The sequence below is a fragment of the Nuphar pumila genome, chromosome 9, assembly GCF_984573655.1.
Source record: "Nuphar pumila chromosome 9, dmNupPumi1.hap1.1, whole genome shotgun sequence".
NCBI lineage: Eukaryota > Viridiplantae > Streptophyta > Magnoliopsida > Nymphaeales > Nymphaeaceae > Nuphar > Nuphar pumila.
Genome location: NC_143257.1, coordinates 8221444 through 8240248, shown reverse-complemented (window position 1 = coordinate 8240248; position 18805 = coordinate 8221444). Strand labels below are relative to the sequence as shown.

The 18805-nt window shown below is 35.1% G+C and overlaps 1 protein-coding gene across 3 annotated transcripts; it reads left to right on the top strand.

Annotated features, from left to right (window-relative positions):
* The first annotated feature begins 4403 nt into the window (after positions 1-4403).
* LOC149828368 (CBL-interacting serine/threonine-protein kinase 9-like) lies at positions 4404-14375 on the top strand. 3 transcript variants are annotated; one of them, XM_090017544.1, is made up of 15 exons: positions 4404-4652; positions 5405-5467; positions 8971-9042; positions 9317-9424; positions 9552-9632; positions 11351-11404; positions 11541-11666; positions 11750-11839; positions 11941-12063; positions 12342-12449; positions 12817-12933; positions 13047-13103; positions 13484-13558; positions 13682-13756; positions 13916-14375. In XM_090017544.1, exons 1-15 carry the CDS (start codon positions 4485-4487, stop codon positions 13925-13927), a joined length of 1329 nt encoding a protein of 442 aa, XP_089873670.1. In that variant the 5' UTR covers positions 4404-4484; the 3' UTR covers positions 13928-14375. The 3 variants fall into 3 exon arrangements, with proteins under 3 accessions (XP_089873670.1, XP_089873671.1, XP_089873672.1); XM_090017545.1 differs by lacking the exon at positions 11351-11404; XM_090017546.1 differs by lacking the exon at positions 13047-13103.
* Positions 14376-18805: the final 4430 nt, after the last annotated feature.

Sequence of the window (18805 nt, the reverse complement as noted above, 5' to 3'; positions counted from 1 at the left end):
TAGGGATGGCAGTGGAAGGGGGGAAAGCGGGGTACCGCCCCGCCTCGCCCCGTTTAGACCGGGGATAAAGTGCATGAAATGAGGATGAAGGCGGGGATGAAGGTTAAAATCCATCCCCGTACCGGGATGAACTTACGCTTTTCCCCGCCCCATCCCTGTCTTGATCCCCGCCTTGCCCTGCCTCACCCCGTCTCCAAACCTTTTAAGGGATGACAATAGAACGAGGGGAAACGGGCCCCACCCCGCCTCACCCCCGTTTGGACCGGGGATGGAGGACATGAAACAAGGATGGAGGTGGGGGTGGAGGTTAAAATCCATCCCCGTGCATAGATGGAGGCAGGGATGGAGGTTCGGATTTTGAGACGGGATGGGGGTGGAGACCTTGTCCCCGGCCCTCCGTCCATTGCCATCCCTACATCTACCTTATCACTTAGCCTAAACTTTAGACTTGACCTGACCCAACCCAACCCACTGGTCCATGATCATTTGGCTATAGTTTGTCGGTTTGTATCAAATTTTTTTTTATATTCTAAAATGATTGGAAAGCAAATAATTCTTGGTTGTAGTAAGCTAGAGAAAGATGACAAAATTATTGGGACATTATTGAGGTACTTGGCCCACCGCGCTGAGGAGGACTGACCATTGTTGTCCATAGCCAACACCCTCAGGTATTTGTGCTTGGGATGTGGCCCCCACGTGATACATGACAAGAACAAAGCATCATTATATTATATGTAAGCGGATCAACCATTGTAGGGTCCATATCTCGAAGATCCGACCCGCATTGGCTGCTTCTAGTCTTTGTACTACTTAGGCAAAGCTCACGAACAATTTTCTGCAATATTACATGGTGATTTTTTCACGAAGTCCACGTATGTTTCTAATTCTCTTACAAATAGAAAATCCTTGGACATAAAACTTTGGAGTCGTTTGGATGGCAGCGGCAAAAAACCTGGTTTTTGAGAAAACCTAGGAGAACCAGGTTTTTTGCTTAAAAACTTGGTTTTTGGCATGCCAAAAACCAAGTTTTAAACCTGTTTGGGGGTGGTGGTCATTGGAAACTTTAGAAAAAAAATAAGGCTGGCCATTTTTCAGCCAGCCACCAACCAGTGGCAGGCCGAAAAATGGGCAGTGTCAAAAAACTAAAAAAAGAAAAAGAAACTAAAAATCTCAACTTGGAAAATCCTTAGATTTTTAATTTTTTTTAAAAGGTTACACAAAGCGGAAAAATCAAAAGGAGAATTAGTTGAAAATTTTGAGCGGGTTAAAGGATGAACAACAAGTAGATTCGTTACATTACTATCAGCCACTAGTTAGAATTGAAAATTTATTGTACGTCCTAAATTGAAAAGAAATGTCATTTTCCAGCAAGCCACCAACAAAAAATTGATCGAGATGTGTCTTCCAGTGCAGATGATGATGAGTTATGGATCAAGGTGTGTGCAGTGAGGGAGAAGAATGGGAGAGAGGGAAAACAACCTGCTTTGGGATCTTAGTCTAATTAAACTTGATCCATCACAAAAAAATGGACCAAATATATACAAACCATACAAGATCCAGATCCAGATCCATATAGAATAAAATCCGAACATGAACAAAATATATAGCATATGAAAAATAATATGCAGACAATATTTTAGGATCCAAAAGAAATATATGCATGCTAAAAATTCTCTTTTATATCAAGGTAGAGATCCAATCTAGATTATAACTGGGTCAAAAAATTTTATTGGATTCAATCAGGTTTATAAAAAACTACTTGCATCTACTTGATCCAATCCATTTCCAAATCTGTCTAGATAAAACTCTGAGAGATATTTTGCAAACCAAAAGCACTTTTCTACAAAATTAGAAAAGTCAGAAGGTAGTTCAGGATAAAACATCAAATTATAACATTAAAATAAAAAAATTTAAACTTTCTGAGTTAAACAGAAAAGTTTAAGTGGTTTTCTGTAACTTCAAAAAAGTCCAGTAACTATTTTAGAAAAAACAAACACAATAACCCAATCTCGAGTATTTTTCAGATAGTAGGCCTATTTTTGAATTTTTTTAAAAAACAGAGGCCATGTTTTGTCAAACAGATGACACAACTGAAATAATCTAGAAAGAGCAGGGATAGAAAAGGTTTAGCGCCGGAAAAAGGACTTTTTTTTACGCTAAATTAGCACCAAAAAAAGGTTTAGCGCAAAAAAAAACTTTTTTGTGCTAATTTAATTTTTTCTCATGTACCTTGCTCATGCACTCATTAAATAATGAACATTCTTAGACATTATTTGAAAGGAACCTTCTCATTTATTTTATTCATTCATAAATAAACCTAATACATTCATTTTTTACCTTCAATATGAACCAAATTTAACATTCATTCATTTATTCATTCATCACTAAATGAGCATGCTTATACATATATACATTCATTTATTAAAAAACAAACCTACTCATAGATACATTCAATCATTAATTCAAAATGAATATACTCATATGTACGTTTATTTAAAAATGAGTCGGTTCATATATTCATTCATTTCATTTATTTAAAATAAACCTATTGATGCATAGCATTCAATATGAATCAACTCTTACAATCATTCATGTATTTATTCTTTCATTCATCACTAAATGAGTATGCTTATGTATTCATTCATTAAAAAATGAACATACCCAAACATACATACATTCATTCATTTATTCAAAAAATGAAGTAGTGCATACATTCATTCTTGTCATTCATTTTAAAGCATACTTATCATTCATTTTAAATTATAGTTCTCATTCATTTTATTCATTCATAACTTCAACTTTCATAACTCTAATATTCACATTTGAAGTTCTGCAAGAAACATTACATTTAAAACATACATACACACACAACTATATATATTTCTTTCAAGCCCTATAAGAAATACAATATTTAAATCATACATACATACAACTATATATATTTTTTCCTTCAACTCTTCATCACTCTAACATTAAGCTCTGCAAGAAACACAATATTTAAAGCATACATATACACACAACTATATACATTTCTTCATTCAACCCTCCATAACTTCAATATTCACGTTTGAAGTCTTGCAAGAAACACAATATTTAAAATATAAATATAGCAACTATATATTTTTTTTTCTTTCAGCCCTCTATAACTCTAACATTCACATTTGAAGACATCTCATAATCTGAAGTTTTATTGTTGAAAATTTAACATAAATTGTAATCACTGATGAGAAGGGATTTAAGGTGGACGTATTGTCATTCATTCATTGAGAGTACTGTGCTACTTGAAGATCTTTCTAAGATCATACCTGAAGTTTCTCCAAATTTTTATGTATTTTTTCAATACTCATGCTTTCATCATCTCGAAAATATAATTTTTTTCTTGGAATTAAGATATATGTATCTTACATATAGTTGAATGAATAAATGCTAAAATAAAAATATTTATGCATTCAATAATATATTATTTAAATTTGAATATTTTTTTAATGTAATGGGTCCATCTCTGATCCAAAATAGACCTAGGGTTTCTTGTGTTCCTCAATATACTCATTTTTCGGATAGAGGCTCGATTGAATTATTGTTAATTTTCTAAATTTTATGCACTATTTGCTTGCTTTATTTTCCATCAATTAATTTTCCAAATTTTATGCACTATTTGTTTGGTTTATTTTTCATTAATCTTGCTTTGGTTTCGTAGTTCATAGCATAACATAATTTGTTCTCTCGTGATCTTGGGCTCCGGGGTTGCTTCACAAATCCAAATTGAAATCATATAGTTTGAGATCCTACTAAATCCGATTTCTTACACGTAAACTGATTCAGATATTCATCAAATTTGGATATTTGTTAGATTCATGGGTCACGAAAAATCAAAACCATATTCGCATCCGATTGTAATTGGATATGGTTTTAACTTACCACGTGCAACTAAACCGAAATGGAATTCATGGTCAGGGATATCGGATAAAATCCGATTCGTTGACATCCCGGATCTGTAAAACTGGTGGATGAGAAGCCCGAACGCATGAAGCTTGATCTGTTAAGACTTTATGGATAAGATTCACGGGACGGGGGCGGCTTTGTCTCAGTGTCCCACCAAACACGTCCCTCACCGTACACTTGTACGGTGGACACGTAAGAACTCGCGCCGATCTCGTACGCGTCTCACACGCGCAGCGCTTTATATTAAGCACCGAACCTCTTTCTTTTTTTATTAAATCACATTCCTAAAACACCCTTCCCTTTTCCGTAAAATGCCAGCGTTATAAAGCCGTTTGCGGTCGTGAATGCGTGAGGGTAGAACCGTAAATAAGAAAAGAATATCCGGGTCCGGGTGTGGTCCGTTTCATCCTCTCTAAGTCTCAAATCAAATATTATGATACAGGACGCAACCGACTGATTGATTCTGATTTCGGCCCCATCATCATCGTCGGGATTCCGAGGAGGAGAACGGAGGAGGCGAGTGGGCACGTGAGCGGAGGAGGATGAACACGGCGGGTTGCACGCGTGTGGGGCGGTACGAGCTCGGCCGGACGCTCGGGGAGGGAAGCTTCGCGAAGGTGAAGTTCGCGAGGAACGTCTCCACGGGAGACTCCGTCGCCATTAAGGTGCTCGACAAGGAGAAGGTCCTCCGCCACAAGATGATCGAGCAGGTCCCTCATCTCTCCCTCTCTGAAACTTTTTTCTTGTGGTTTTAGTCTGTTCGTGTTCGTGTCAGATTTGGGTGTTCGCTAAACGATTCTGGTTCGGTCATGTTCGTTATTGGGTGATATGAATTTGTGTTGAAGGTTCTATTAAAGAAAGGAAAAAATTGTATTGACTTAGCGGGTTTTTTTTTCTCTTTTGGTATCTTATTTGTTTGAGATATAAGCACTGAAGCTGTTTGATGGGATCAAACATTCCTTTCTTTTTCTGTGTTTTCCATGTTTCTATTGTGGTAATTCACTGATTGAAGAAAATGATGAGGATTTCCGGAAGAGATGATTTCGATAGATTTCTATATATCTCACTTTGTTTTTGGGGTATGGTTGGTTTTGGGGTTCTGCATACTGGTTTTGAGAAAATAATGAGAAAAGGCGGTTTAACTAGTTTTGGAGATATCTCGTTTTTTTATTTCTAGGGTATGGTTGGTAAGCACCGAGTTTAAAGAAAAAACGAAAAATGGAAAATGATGAAATTCTTCGGCTGTCTATGGTATCCAGTGCTGAGTATCAAGAATCTCCAACGTTGGTTGTATTCGCTTGTTTTGATATCATCGACCTTTTTTATAAATTTTAGTAATACTATACATATAAACGATGGTGCTAATGGTGAAAAGACGTTTAGTTTTGTTTCTTTGTATTGTTTTTTGCATGTGACGTGTGGGATGTGACTTCTCTTCCTCTTTGATTCGTTCCTTCGCCAGATAAAGAGAGAAATTTCCACCATGAAGTTGATCAAGCATCCAAATGTTGTCAAGCTTTATGAGGTATGATCTTCTTTCACGAAAAACAGAAACGATCCTTGCATCTGACTTATATTTGCAGACGTTCTCAGTTTTAGGCGTCACCATAGTGTCCAGCCAATTTGCCAAGAACTTAGTTTGTGGGATGTTCATAATCTTTCTTCTTGGATTAGTTATCGGAATGAGGGTGTTTTAAAATATATAAAAAAAATATCGTCACAGTGAATATTAAAATCATGATACACCGGTATGAAAGTAACAGGGTGATGATTGTGAGCCTATTTTGTCTTTTCTCAACGTGTAAAGCATACGTTACACGTGGTTTGTGACTTTGGTAGTCAAAGAAGAGGGAAAGGGACAAAAAAAGAAGAAGAAGCTGTCAACACTATATATATATATATATATATATATATATATATATAGAGAGAGAGAGAGAGTAGAGCTTAAGTACAAATGAAAATGCTTAATGGGTTTTTCAGGCTTTTTTTTGTTTACAGATGTGATTTATGTACTTGATTTTATAGGGATCAACTCTGGAAGTGTTCTATTATGACACATGGGTGAGTTTTTATAAGGTTCAAAAAATCAACTGTCCAAAATCTTTGTAAATTTTTAATGCTCCAAATATAAATCTTTTTATTGAAAACACATGATCCAAGTGTGGATTCCTCATAAATCGATCATGCCCAATATTGGGTCAAAATTGCGAAAAAAATATAGAAAGAGCAGAAAAAACCATTAAGCAAGTATCGTTAACCACCTACGCTCTATTATATATATAGTGGTAGCTGCGCAACCCTTAGATAGCTACCAGTGGGACTCTACCGATGGCCAGCACAAAAACCATGAAAAAACTTGTCTTTTTTGTGGTTGTCTATCACAGGCCATTGTGTTGGTAGCTGCACACCTACCACACACACACTATATATATATATATATATATATATATATATATATATATATATATATAGAGAGAGAGAGAGAGAGAGAAAATTGGGTAGGTTCTTAATGAAATATGCTTAATGATGCGTGCTTAATGGTTTTTCTGCTCTTTTGGTGTTTTTTTTCGCAGTTCTAACCCCATAAATGTATTAGGCATGGTTAATTTACAATGAATCCACACCTCAATCATGTGTTTTCGATGAAAAGAATGATATTTAGAGCCTCAAAATTTACAAAAATTTTGGACCATTAATTTTTTTAACCTTATTAAAACCTACCCATGTGTCAGAATCTAACACTTTAAGAGCTTATCCTTATAAAAGCAAGTACGAAATCACATTTGTATGGTCAGAATTAAAAAAAAAAAGACCTAAAAAATCCATTAAACATGTATCATTAAGCACCTCTCTCTCTCTCTCTCTCTCTCTCTCTCTCTATATATATATATATATATATATATATATATAGAGAGAGAGAGAGAGAGAGAGAGGTGCTTATATATATATAGAGAAATGAAAACCCTTCCAAACCTCCCCAATGAATGTTTTATTGAATTTTTGGTATTTTTTTCAAAATTCTGACCGAACAGATGTGATCTATATTCTTGTTTTTATAGGAACCTGTTCTTGTAGCATTTGATTGCATGGATAGGTTTTTATAAGTTTTAAAATCAACGGCGTACAATTTTCATAAATTTTTTAGGCTCCAAATACCATTTTTTCTATCCAAAATTCATGATCCAAGTGTCGAATTATAGTAAATAAATATGTATGGTCAAAATTTTGAAAAAAACAAAAAAAAATCATTGGAGAGGTTTGGGAGGGTTTCCATTAGGGAGGTTTTTATTCTCATATATATATATATATATAGTAACGCTACGGTGGCTTTGAAGGTACCTAATCCCACAAATCATGGTTGTAGGTTCTATCTTCTCAATTAAACCTTATAGATGTACTCAACATAGTTTATTTGATAGGAATCATGTGGATCATTTTTTTTTGACATAAAAATAAGATTTTTTAACTCATGAAATTTTGATACATTGCTAGCTGTTGATTTTTTAAGTTTTTAAAAAACATGCATTTATTTTATAATCACATGATCCAAAACTTGTTTTCTACTAAATAATTCTTATAGAGCATATCTATAGGTTCTGACCAGTGTTATAAAAAATGCGCCTTGTGGCGTAAAAGGCGCACCTCGCCTTGAGGCACGGCCCTATGTGCCTCAAGGTGCAAAAAAAAAAAATTTATACAACAAGATTTCTAAGACATAATCAATAAGATTTTTGTAGGTTAATCTCATATATTTTCCAATTATTTCAGTTATGTAATTAGTTTCTTAGTATATTTTAACTTTTGTTGGTTAATCCCATATATTTTTCAGTTATGTAATCAGTTTTTTAGTTACTTTTATATGTTAATCTTATATTTTTTAGAATAATCTCATATGTTTTAACTTTTTATAGGTTAATCTCATATATTTTTCAGTTATTTCAGTTATGTAATCTGTTTCTTAGTATATTTTAATTTTTGTTGGTTAATCTCATATTTTCTAGTTATGTAATCAGTTTTTTAGTTACTTTTATATGTTAATCTTATATTTTTTAGAATAATCTTATATATTTTAACTTTTTTAGGTTAATCTCATATATTTTCAAGTTATTTCAGTTATGTAATCAATTTCTTAGTATATTTTAACTTTTGTTGGTTAATATCATATATTTTTCAATTATGTAATCAGTTTTTAGTTACTTTTATGTGTTAATCTCATATTTTTTGGTACTTATTTGGGATTTTCTATTTCTTATTGGTTGTTATTTCATCAATAAAGCATTTCTTTATTTATTTGTATTTTTAGATATTTTTTATATTTTTTTTAAGTTTTCAAAAAAATTTGAGGCTTGCGTCTGGCCTCGATTTTTGGTGGTGGAGCACCTCGCTACGCCTCAACACTTTTCACAACACTGGTTCTGACTAACAAAAAAAGTTTAAGAAAGCGATGGACAGGTCACCTTAGGATCATCTGAAAATTGTACTTTCAAGTATCTTTTGCTTGATATTTACTAAGAAACAAGTTTTTTTAAATTGATTTGATGTAAAAATAAAATGCATGTTCCCTATGAAGTAAACAATGATAAATACATCTAACGCTAAAGATTGAGCAAAAAATAATTTAAAGTATGATTTTTGGAAGATCTTAGCGGGACCTAACAAAAAAACCATCCTCTTCATTGATATATTATTGATTTTTCTTTAGAGTCGTCGCTCCTAAAGAAAACTCAAAATCATTCTTCTTTTGCCAACCATGGGGAAACCATCCTTCAGGCAATTGGACATCACATGATGGAAGGTAAGGAAGATTGTAGATTGTAGAGTATGTAACTATGATATTAGCGTTTAATATTTCCAAAAGTGATCACCAAGTCACATTTATAGCTATATTTGCTTGGTGAAAATCGTGCCTTACATTGTGGTCAAACATAATGTTTGCTTTGTATTATTTCTATTATTCTATACCTATTTCAGTGAACGGTTTCTATACACTTATTTATTTACAAAGAAGTTGTCCATTGTCTTCTGCAGGTCATGGCGAGCAAGACAAAGATATATATCGTGCTTGAATTTGTTGATGGCGGAGAGCTTTTTGATAAAATTGTAAGTGTTTTTCAGGCATACTGTATAAAATAACGTGTTGCATGTTTACATGCACGACAGGCTTGCTTGTTCAACAGATGCTCGTTGCCAAGATTGATTTCATCTACTTAATTGTCTATCTTTATTTATAATTATTGTTTTTTATCACGAAGGAAAATCCACACCAAGAACGGGGGCACTTATTGTGTGCATCCTAGTGCATGTTACACATTGCATAGATATGCAATAGATTCTGAGTATGTTCTAAAAATTGCTTATCAGTTAAAGTTTCCAGGCAAAACATGGGAGACTTAAGGAGGATGAAGCAAGGAGGTACTTCCAGCAACTAGTAAATGCCATTGATTATTGTCATAGCAGAGGCGTGTTCCATAGAGATTTGAAGGTTTAATTCAACATCACATCTCCCCTTTTTACAACTTATGGGAATCTGCAAAGTCTTTCCAATATCTGATATTACTTTTATTCAGTAATAATCCATAATTCTGAATTGTATATGCAATCTTTTGCAGCCTGAAAATTTGCTGCTGGATTCCTATGGTGTTCTTAAAGTTTCAGATTTTGGACTAAGCGCAATATCACAGCAAGTGCGGGTAGGTAGCATGTTTTGTGTTTGCAGTATCGTTGGTGGAGATTATAAGTTAGTCTTGTATTTATCTATGCAACATGGGCGTATTTCTGCCAAGTCTTCTTACCCATCTCGTGCAGGTTCAATGCTAGTATTGGTACCGAGTGCATATGGGTATACTGGTTAACTAGGTTTTGAACTCGACTCGACTCATTTTATATCTTTTGTGATTTGGTCCACTTGAAGTCAACGAGCAGAATCACAAGCGACCAATGTTAACTATATTCGTTTTGTTTATTAATTGTTATTTAATTATATATTTTCAACATGATGTAGGCTTTTAATTCGTGATTAATAATCTATAAATTCATATGTAAAGGATTTTGAAAATTGTTGCATATATTTGTGTGTGTGTGTGCGCACGCGCTTCGGAAGCACCTAGACCCATCTTGTAGAAATCATAGGTTTAGGCTGCATCTTAGACCTCGTAGATGTATTGAGCAAGTTGGTTTGGTAGAAAACGTACCTTGATCATGTTTTTTGGATGTAAAAAAATAAGATTTTTGAAGTCATGAAATTTTGATATATTGTGGGCTGTTGATATTTTAAGATCTTAAAAGGCATATATATACACGTCATAATCACATGATCTAAAGATTGCTACCAAGAAATGGATGAAGATCATTTTCGTGGGGTTTGATCGATGGGAAAACAAAATAATTATGAAAAATTATAGTTTCTATTAGTGTGCCCTCATTACTCTCTCTCTCTCCCTATATATATATATATATATATATATATATATATATATATATTTATTTATTTATTTATATATTTATATTTATATATAATGAGGGTATGTATATACTTATTTATTTATTTTCTCACAGATACTCACACACACACATGGAACACCGTACCCCCACACCCATTTCTTTGAAACTTTTATATCGTGATTTTTGTATCTGTGACTTAACCTATACGTGTATCTATACCTACATGGCCTATTTTTACTGGGAGAAACCGCCCCAGGCGCAGAAACCTAGTCGTGCTGGCTCAGCCTGCTGTAAGTAGGGTCGCTGTCCTGTCTCTGTAAAACTCCGAGGGCTTACCCCTCGATCCCAGGGAGTCGCCAAGCTTCAGCTTATGCAGGGAGTGACGCCTATGGGACTGAAACCTAGGCAGCCCGTCAAAATATGTCATAGGTATTTATGCATCACATACATTGAGAATTAACGTTAGAGCTCCATATAAATCCTAGATGTCAAATTATGAAGCATGTTAATAATGTAGATATTAGAGCTAGAGATTTCTTGAATTCCACCACCACAATTTCTTTTGAGAAATATGAAAGAAAAAATATATCTTCTCCTAGTATTTTCTGTTGGGAAGATGTCGGGAACCAGCAAACTCTATAAGCCATTCTGAGAGTGATCTCTTTAGCTTCTTCAAACGGAAAATGCTGACATTCTGCTGGAAAAGTCATCCCCTTTAGAACTCATAACTTGGAATAAATAAGTATTAACCCTAACGAACATATTCAACTGCAGTATCGGACATGGGAGGGTTGGTTTAGATGACTCATATCAGGGCAACATTATCTCATACTTTTAGGAAATACAGTTCAACGACTGCAATTTCTTGTCTAACTGTACCTTTTTAGAATTTGGCTGCTAATACCACAGCTATTTTGTATCGTTAAGTATTAGAAACATAATCACACTTGCATTTCCATTCATCTAGGAGGATGGGCTACTTCATACTGCTTGTGGAACACCAAATTATGTTGCTCCTGAGGTGCGTATTATATTTCATATCTTCACATGATCTTTGATATTGTGGCATTTTTGGAAATATTGCCTTGTGCTTTATGAAGAATGTACATGCTAACGTTATTCATTACCATTATATTTTTTTCCTTTCATTCTGTTAGGTTCTCAGGGATAAAGGTTATGATGGTACTACTGCGGATGTGTGGTCTTGTGGCGTAATTTTGTTTGTTCTTATGGCTGGATACTTGCCCTTTGATGAGTCAAATCTCATGGCTTTATACAGGAAGGTGAGTTAATCTCTCTCTCTCTCTCTCCCTCTCTCTCTCTCTCTCTCAATGAAGCTGATGATTAACCTTGAACAAAATGGCAGATTTATAAAGCAGACTTCACTTGCCCTTCATGGTTTTCTTCTGGTGCAAAGAAGCTGATTCGCAGGATTCTTGACCCTAATCCTCAGACTGTAAGATGCTATCTTTACTCTATTGTTTCAGGGTTTTTCATTGAATTCAATTTATTGGCTCCAGCATAATGGTGGAACACTAAATTTCATACTCTTTTCAGCGTATAACAATTGCGGAAATCTTAGAAGATGAATGGTTTAAGAAAGGCTACAAGCCACCGCATTTTGAGAATGGCGATGACATAAGCCTTGATGATGTCCATGCGGTTTTCAATGACTCGGAGGTGAGAATCTTTGTCCAATTCCATTATTTTACTCATGTATAGAAAGCAACATGCACAAAGTGAATCAATAAACAAGGAAAATAGAAAATGTTATTAATGGCATTGGCCTGTGACCGTTTCCTTGCAGGTCAATATCAGCATCAATGCATCATACATTGAATTTGAAATATAGTTATTTTTTTTACTACACCCTGAATGGTTTTTTTTACTTTTTATCACTTAAAGTTGTATCTAGTTAAATTTCTTAGCTGCTATCTAAATTAATTCTCTGTTTCTAGGAACACCATGTAACAGAAAGGAAAGAGAAACCTGAACAAATGAATGCATTTCAGCTTATCTCTAGGTCAGAGGGGTTCAATCTTGGAAACCTGTTTGAGAAGCAGATGGTAAGTTTTGTTAACTTGGCATGTTTGTTCACCATCAGTTTTGCTAACCACTCAGAGATGTTTAACCATCCTCACTAATATAAAAACAATTGGCCTGGTTTGTCCTGTTGAATTAAAAGATAAGAGTATATAGAAAGTATAATGGCATTTGTGCAACATGGACATTGCTAGTGCTGCTCAGGATCATGAACCTGAGAAGCTTGCTACTCAGCACTAGCTCTGTGCCTAGATGAGAGCTGACTAATCTAATTTCTTGAGCAACCCTGCTCTGTAATATGGCATTTTAATAAGAGTTGGATCGTGTTAGTTGTCCTATCCATAAGTTTGGTTATTTAAATATATTCTTACCTTAGTAGTTAAATTGCAGGGTGTTGTTAAGAGAGAGACACAGTTTACTTCTCAGCGGCCGGCAGCGGAAATAATGTCTAAAATTGAGGAAACTGCTAAACCTCTTGGTTTCAACGTTCAGAAACATAATTATAGGGTAACTCATGTCTCTGTTTGTGCCATGCATTATTAGGAGATATTTATCATGAGTATTGAATGTGGAGTAGTTTTATGAAATTGGTTGATTTGTACTCTTTTGTGCTCATAAAGATGAAGTTGCATGGTGACAAGAGTGGGAGAAAGGGCCACTTGTCAGTAGCTACGGAGGTACGTATTTTCTACCATGAAATTGCATCTTCTTTTTTTGTGATAATGAAGTGGTCTGTTGTATAAAAAAAGAACTTTCAACCTACTTAAAGAACAAAGAAATCAAATACTAGTTATGTTTGATGGTTGTTTTCTTACAAGTTTTGATTGAAAGATAAAATCAAAACTTGTACTTGAATCAGCTTTACTTGTATGTGGGATTCATAGATATCATAACACATTGATCCTTGAGGCTTGGCTTTAAAAGAAACATGATTAAGATCCTGACTGAGCAAGTAAAATTGCATAGAAAATCTTCAATCATCTAGCTTTTAAACTGCAGAATGTGTTTCACAACATGAAATCTGCATATGTGAGATTGATTACTTATCTTGGCACAGGTTTTTGAGGTTGCGCCTTCTCTTTACATGGTTGAACTCCGCAAGACAGGAGGCGACACCTTAGAGTTTCACAAGGCATGCCTTCTTTGCCCATCTATCTTGACTGTAAAGTTTTTGGAAGCTTTTTCATCACATATGATCCTAGATATGGTTGATCTTATCATTACTTTATGCTGTTTTTTCTTCTGAAAATGACAGTTCTACAAGAATTTTAAAACGGGAATAAACGATATAGTCTGGAAACCAGAGGCTAATGGAGAAGAGGACGAGGAGGTGATACATCAGTAGGATATTTTAAGTTCTTTGTACTGTCTAATTGTTCAGCAGAATACATGCTATGGAACATCTCCTATTCAGCACCTTCTGACTTTATGATTATCATGGGTTTTAGCTTTCCTGATAAGGAAATTAATTTGTTTTTACTGTTTGCAGGCTGCAAAGTGATGTTTGTATGCAACTGCTGAATTTTGAATTGGCCTACCTTTTGATATTTATGTTCATTCAAGTTATATATACATTATTTAGACAACAGAAACGTGTGAAGTAATCAAGGGAGAGATTTATTGGTGGCAGGATGCAGTAAGGCAGGACCAACAGAAACCTGGTACTTCAAGCAGCAGATGTTGATTTACAAGCTTCCTGTAGAAACTACCGGATGCAGAAAAAGGCTATCAAGTAGCTGCTTGTAGTGATTTGCATTGCAGAAATTTTTGGCATCATGGTTGTTTGAGTGCATTGTCAAAGAAAGAAAACAAAGACGTGCACATTTTCCTGATATTTTGTCACCTTTGATGCCAATTGCTTGTTCTTGTACACCTACCTCTCAGCGGTGATCACATGTATAAATTTTTTTACATGCTTTTGTGAATCCATAAAAAGTTTTGTGCCTGCACTTTCTGTGTATGTTATATCATCTGTGGACTCATGGGAAAAGAGTTCCGCAGAAATTGGAGTAGTCACATTGATTTCAAGGAATGCTCTGCGCGGAAAGTCACTCCCTTGCTTGCTTTGTTCAGTGGCCCTGCAGAAAGCGTCTTGGTGTTGGAGTCTCTTTCCTCATAAATCTCACTACTTTGTGCATAAAACTTGGCATGAGTGTCAACCCTATAGCGTTCGACTATCTTGATGTTAATATATTGGTTGTAGAGTGTGATTTTGCTTGCTGAAGTAAGGTCTGTACAAATTATAAATACCGCTTGATCGATGAATGGCACTGCAGCTTCTCTTTTTTCATTTTTTTTCAAGTTTTTATAATTAGGTACCCTTTGCAACCACATATCCTTGGGTGGTGTTTGGATGAACCTGCATATCCGCAAAACTGGGATATAGGAATTTGCATTGTGCAGAACAATGTGGGTTCCCTACTTGGTTCCTGATTTATCCCATTTTTATGGATGTGTTACATCTGTTGCTAACTTGTGATTATTGTTGTTTTTTTCTCACGATTAGGAGTTCTAACGTAATTAGGGAATAGATGGTAGACTCCTTCCTATTTTTAATTTCTTTTTTAGGCAGACTATACGCTCATCTGTCGAAGAGATCATCGTTCCCTTCTATTCTTGTTTTTTTCCCATATTCTTATCTGAATTGCAAGGGGGGTCCTAACAAAGTGGGGTGGCTCAAGCACCCTTGTCCATTTATATCTTTTTTGGGGAGCATGTCTTATTCTTAATAGAATAAACAGTACTCTATCCTTCTGCATGAATGTCTATGCTATTAGCCAATATGACATCTTCATGCAATGCAGAGCTTTTATCCTCATCACCCAGTTCAACTGTGGGACGAGATTGTCCATCTGAAGGTGTGCCGAAACTTGACATGGATGAGTAAGATTCTCCATCCATCTCTTTCACATTTCAAATCAATCCTCTATTGAAATTTCAGTGTGGGAAACTTTCCCATGGTGCTTTGATGTGTGTTCTGAACTGCATACCTTGAGTTGAGAATCTTGAGATGTTGCTTTGTAGTCTCTAAAGTTGCCAATGGCGCAACTGTTCTTAAGGTTCTAAAGCGAGGACCTTCAAATAACGAAAATGGTAAACACACAGTACTATCTGCTACATGATCTAAAATAGTGTTGCTGAGTAGTAATGCGGTTTTGGTTGGAGGAACTAGGAGAAAGTGGAGACTGATAAAGACTTTGAGAGACACTGATAGGAGACATGAAAAAACAGAGTAACTTTATGTTTAGCGTTAGCAACCTACTCAGTCACTACTTTCCTGCTGATGCGTGGGCAAGATATATCAGAATCATATCTTGATTCACAGAGGGTGAAATATTTTAGTTCCTCTTTGTACTCTATCTCCTGGTCAAGAACTCTTCATCCATCAACCTTGATCTCTAGTGACGGAATCAGTTTGAAGTTGAGTGGAACTTCAATTTTAAGTCATGTGAATTGCATTCTCTCCCATGATCGAATCTGCATTTACATGGCGACCTTTAGAGATTTCAATGTGGTCTTCTTGTAGTTCTATTAGCTATTTTGGAGTTTGCACTTGCATGACAATGTACAGTTTATGAACTTAATGGCCTCACTGTTAGACATGGCCAATGGTCACATATTTAGGTTGTACCTGGTGGTGTGTGATTTAGTGCTTAATCTGAATTCCTAGGAAACCCAGAGGCCATAACTCCTGATGCCCAAGGGAAGGCTTGGTGGTGACCTGTGGCCAGCATGCTGTATGAATCTAAGCATCAACTCATGGTGGCCTATTTTGTGCGTCTTTTAGGGAGGGTTCTCATAGTTCACTCCAGCCTCACTGTTTGCTCTTTTATTTATGTTGAGGTTTATGTTTTTGTATGAAAGTTCCCCATCTTTCTCTGGCAGTGGTAGCATTTGGGAGAGTTTCTTTCGTCCTCTTTTGTGTTTTCTATGTTGTGTATGTCAAATTTCTTAATGGTGAGTCCCAAAATTCTTTCCATGTCCGGTTCACAGCATTAATATTTTTCCTGTTGCAACTGCATTCATACTATACAAATGTATCATACTGGAAGTAGATGAAAACTGCAGCTCAGAGATCCATTATCTGAATCCGTCAACCTTTTCTGCATTTGAATCTTCCAATGCATCTTGAATAGCAGATATTTAAGTCAAATTTGCATGCCATTCTGCATGTGTAACTAAGCTTGTCTGGTGCATTCTGTATGTGCTTGCTTGCTATCTAGGCATTCTAGGTTTGCTATTCACAAACAAAACTATCTTGCTTCAGTTATGATCAACCTTGGTTGCCTAAGTTAATAGCTGTTCTAGGTAACAGAAGCTATCATCTGATCTGATTGCAACACGGCAGCATGTCTAATATGCACTGATGTGTGGAGGTTCAGTTATTCTTAGATATTTGTTCTGCATATGCAAGAATTCTCTGGTATTCTTCAGATGCTCACAGTTTGGCTTGGTTGTCCTTGGTGGTTTAAATGGTAATCTTGTTATCGTGACTTTCCCTAGGTACAGATGAGGGCCTTCTATGGGTTGCTTGATGAACGGATCTCACATTAGTAGAATCCAATCTGCTAACATCTAATGTAGCCACGAATAAAATAATCAAGTGGGAAGAAAACAAGTTCTCAGAATCATGGGATTATCAATATGATAGACCAAACATGAACCTATTCCAGTTTTCGAGGGATAAAAGTAATATTTAACTTGATCACTTGTCCTCAAACCAAAATGTTAAATGAGATAAAAGACATTTTGATTAAGAAAGACAAGTAAACTTTCTTCAACAAGGAATATCTATTCTAGATATTGACAAAAATTACAAGATAATTTTATAAAAAAAAATAGAAAATTATAAGATCAATTTAAACTAGAAGTATGTAGTGATCTTTCTAATGCTTTTTAGAAAAGAGAAAAGCGTAGTCAGTTTACCATATGAGGATGATTTTACTGAGAAAAATATCCTAAGGCAAAGCCTACTCAAATAAGTCAAGAATATCTTGAGTTGTGTAAAAAAGAAATTGTGAGTAAATGTGCTAGGAATTATTGCTAGCATACGTTAGGGATGGAAGGTGTATGGACTTCCATTCTTCACTAGTTGCAATGACAAAAACCAGTCAATGCCATGGTGAGGTTTACGTAGATTTCTCCCAATTTAAATTTATCACTAACGGATAAAAACCTTTTTTGAAAATGACCATGCCATACGACTAATTTGATACATTTTCTGAAATGCCTTATAATTTTTTATATTCTTCTCATGTCCAAAATCGCAAATAGTCAGCTTTGGAATGTCCTTTTTACCCTTCACATGTGCAAAACTTATAAAATTCATGCAAAATGTTGCTTCGTTCGTCGGGTGCCGCAAACTCTCACTTAAAATGAGATCCATGTGTTTTTTGCGTACTTCACGAAGTTCACGTAATAATATTTGGGAACATTCAAAATCGAATCTCAAAATTTTGCAAATGCCTAAGTGTGCATATATATATAAACTGCGCATAAAAATATGTGTGAGCATCATGTTAAACTTAAATCTTGAAACTTCGCAAATATCAAACTAAGTGCACATATATCTGAGAAGTTCACATAAAAATATGTGCAAACACCGGTTAAACTCAAACCTCGTAACCTCTCAAATACCTGACTAAGTGCGCATATATATATAAAGTTTGCATAAAAATAGGTGTAGACATCCTCAAACCTTGAAACTTGGCCAATATTTGACTAAGTTTGCATATACCTCAAAAGTTTGCATAAAAATAGGTGCAAACACCGGTTAAACTCAAACCTTGTAACCTCTAAATACCTGACTAAGTTCCCATATATATAAAAAGTTTGCATAAAAATAGTTGTGGGCATCCTCAAACCTCGAAACTTGACTAATATTTTACAAAGTTTGCATATACCTCAAAAGTTTGCATAAAAATAGGTGTGAACATCTCGTAACCTCACAAATAACTGACTATGTGTGTTTATACCTCACGAAGTTCGCATATACCTCATAAAGTTGGCACTCCTTAACGATTGGGTATAAAAACTGATTCTCCGTACCTGAGGGTTATTTTCGCATATCTTTTTAGGGTTTTTGTGGTCTTCAACCTGCTTCTCGCCGACAACATTTTTGATAACTATTCCTACGTCCCTTCATCCTCAAGTATTCTGAAATCATCGACAATGATTTTTTCTAGTAAGCACATCTTTAACGGTTAAACCAATTTTTTTTTAAATAATGATTTCAATAATTTGTGTGCCCCTATCCTCTGGTTTTATTGTTTATATGTTGTATATTTTGTAAGATAAACATGGTATGTTGGAAATAATGTTTGATTTTCTTTGTTGTTTCCTTAATGATTCGGGTTTTTGCATTGTCAATAGGTTATTC

Coding starts and splice junctions, on each gene's coding strand:
- LOC149828368 (XM_090017544.1), top strand. CDS start 4,485: ATGAACACGGCGGGTTGCACGCGTGTGGGGCGGTACGAGCTCGGCCGG. Junction 9,043..9,316: donor GAGAGCTTTTTGATAAAATT/GTAAGTGTTTTT, acceptor TAAAGTTTCCAG/GCAAAACATGGGAGACTTAA. Junction 9,633..11,350: donor CAATATCACAGCAAGTGCGG/GTAGGTAGCATG, acceptor CCATTCATCTAG/GAGGATGGGCTACTTCATAC.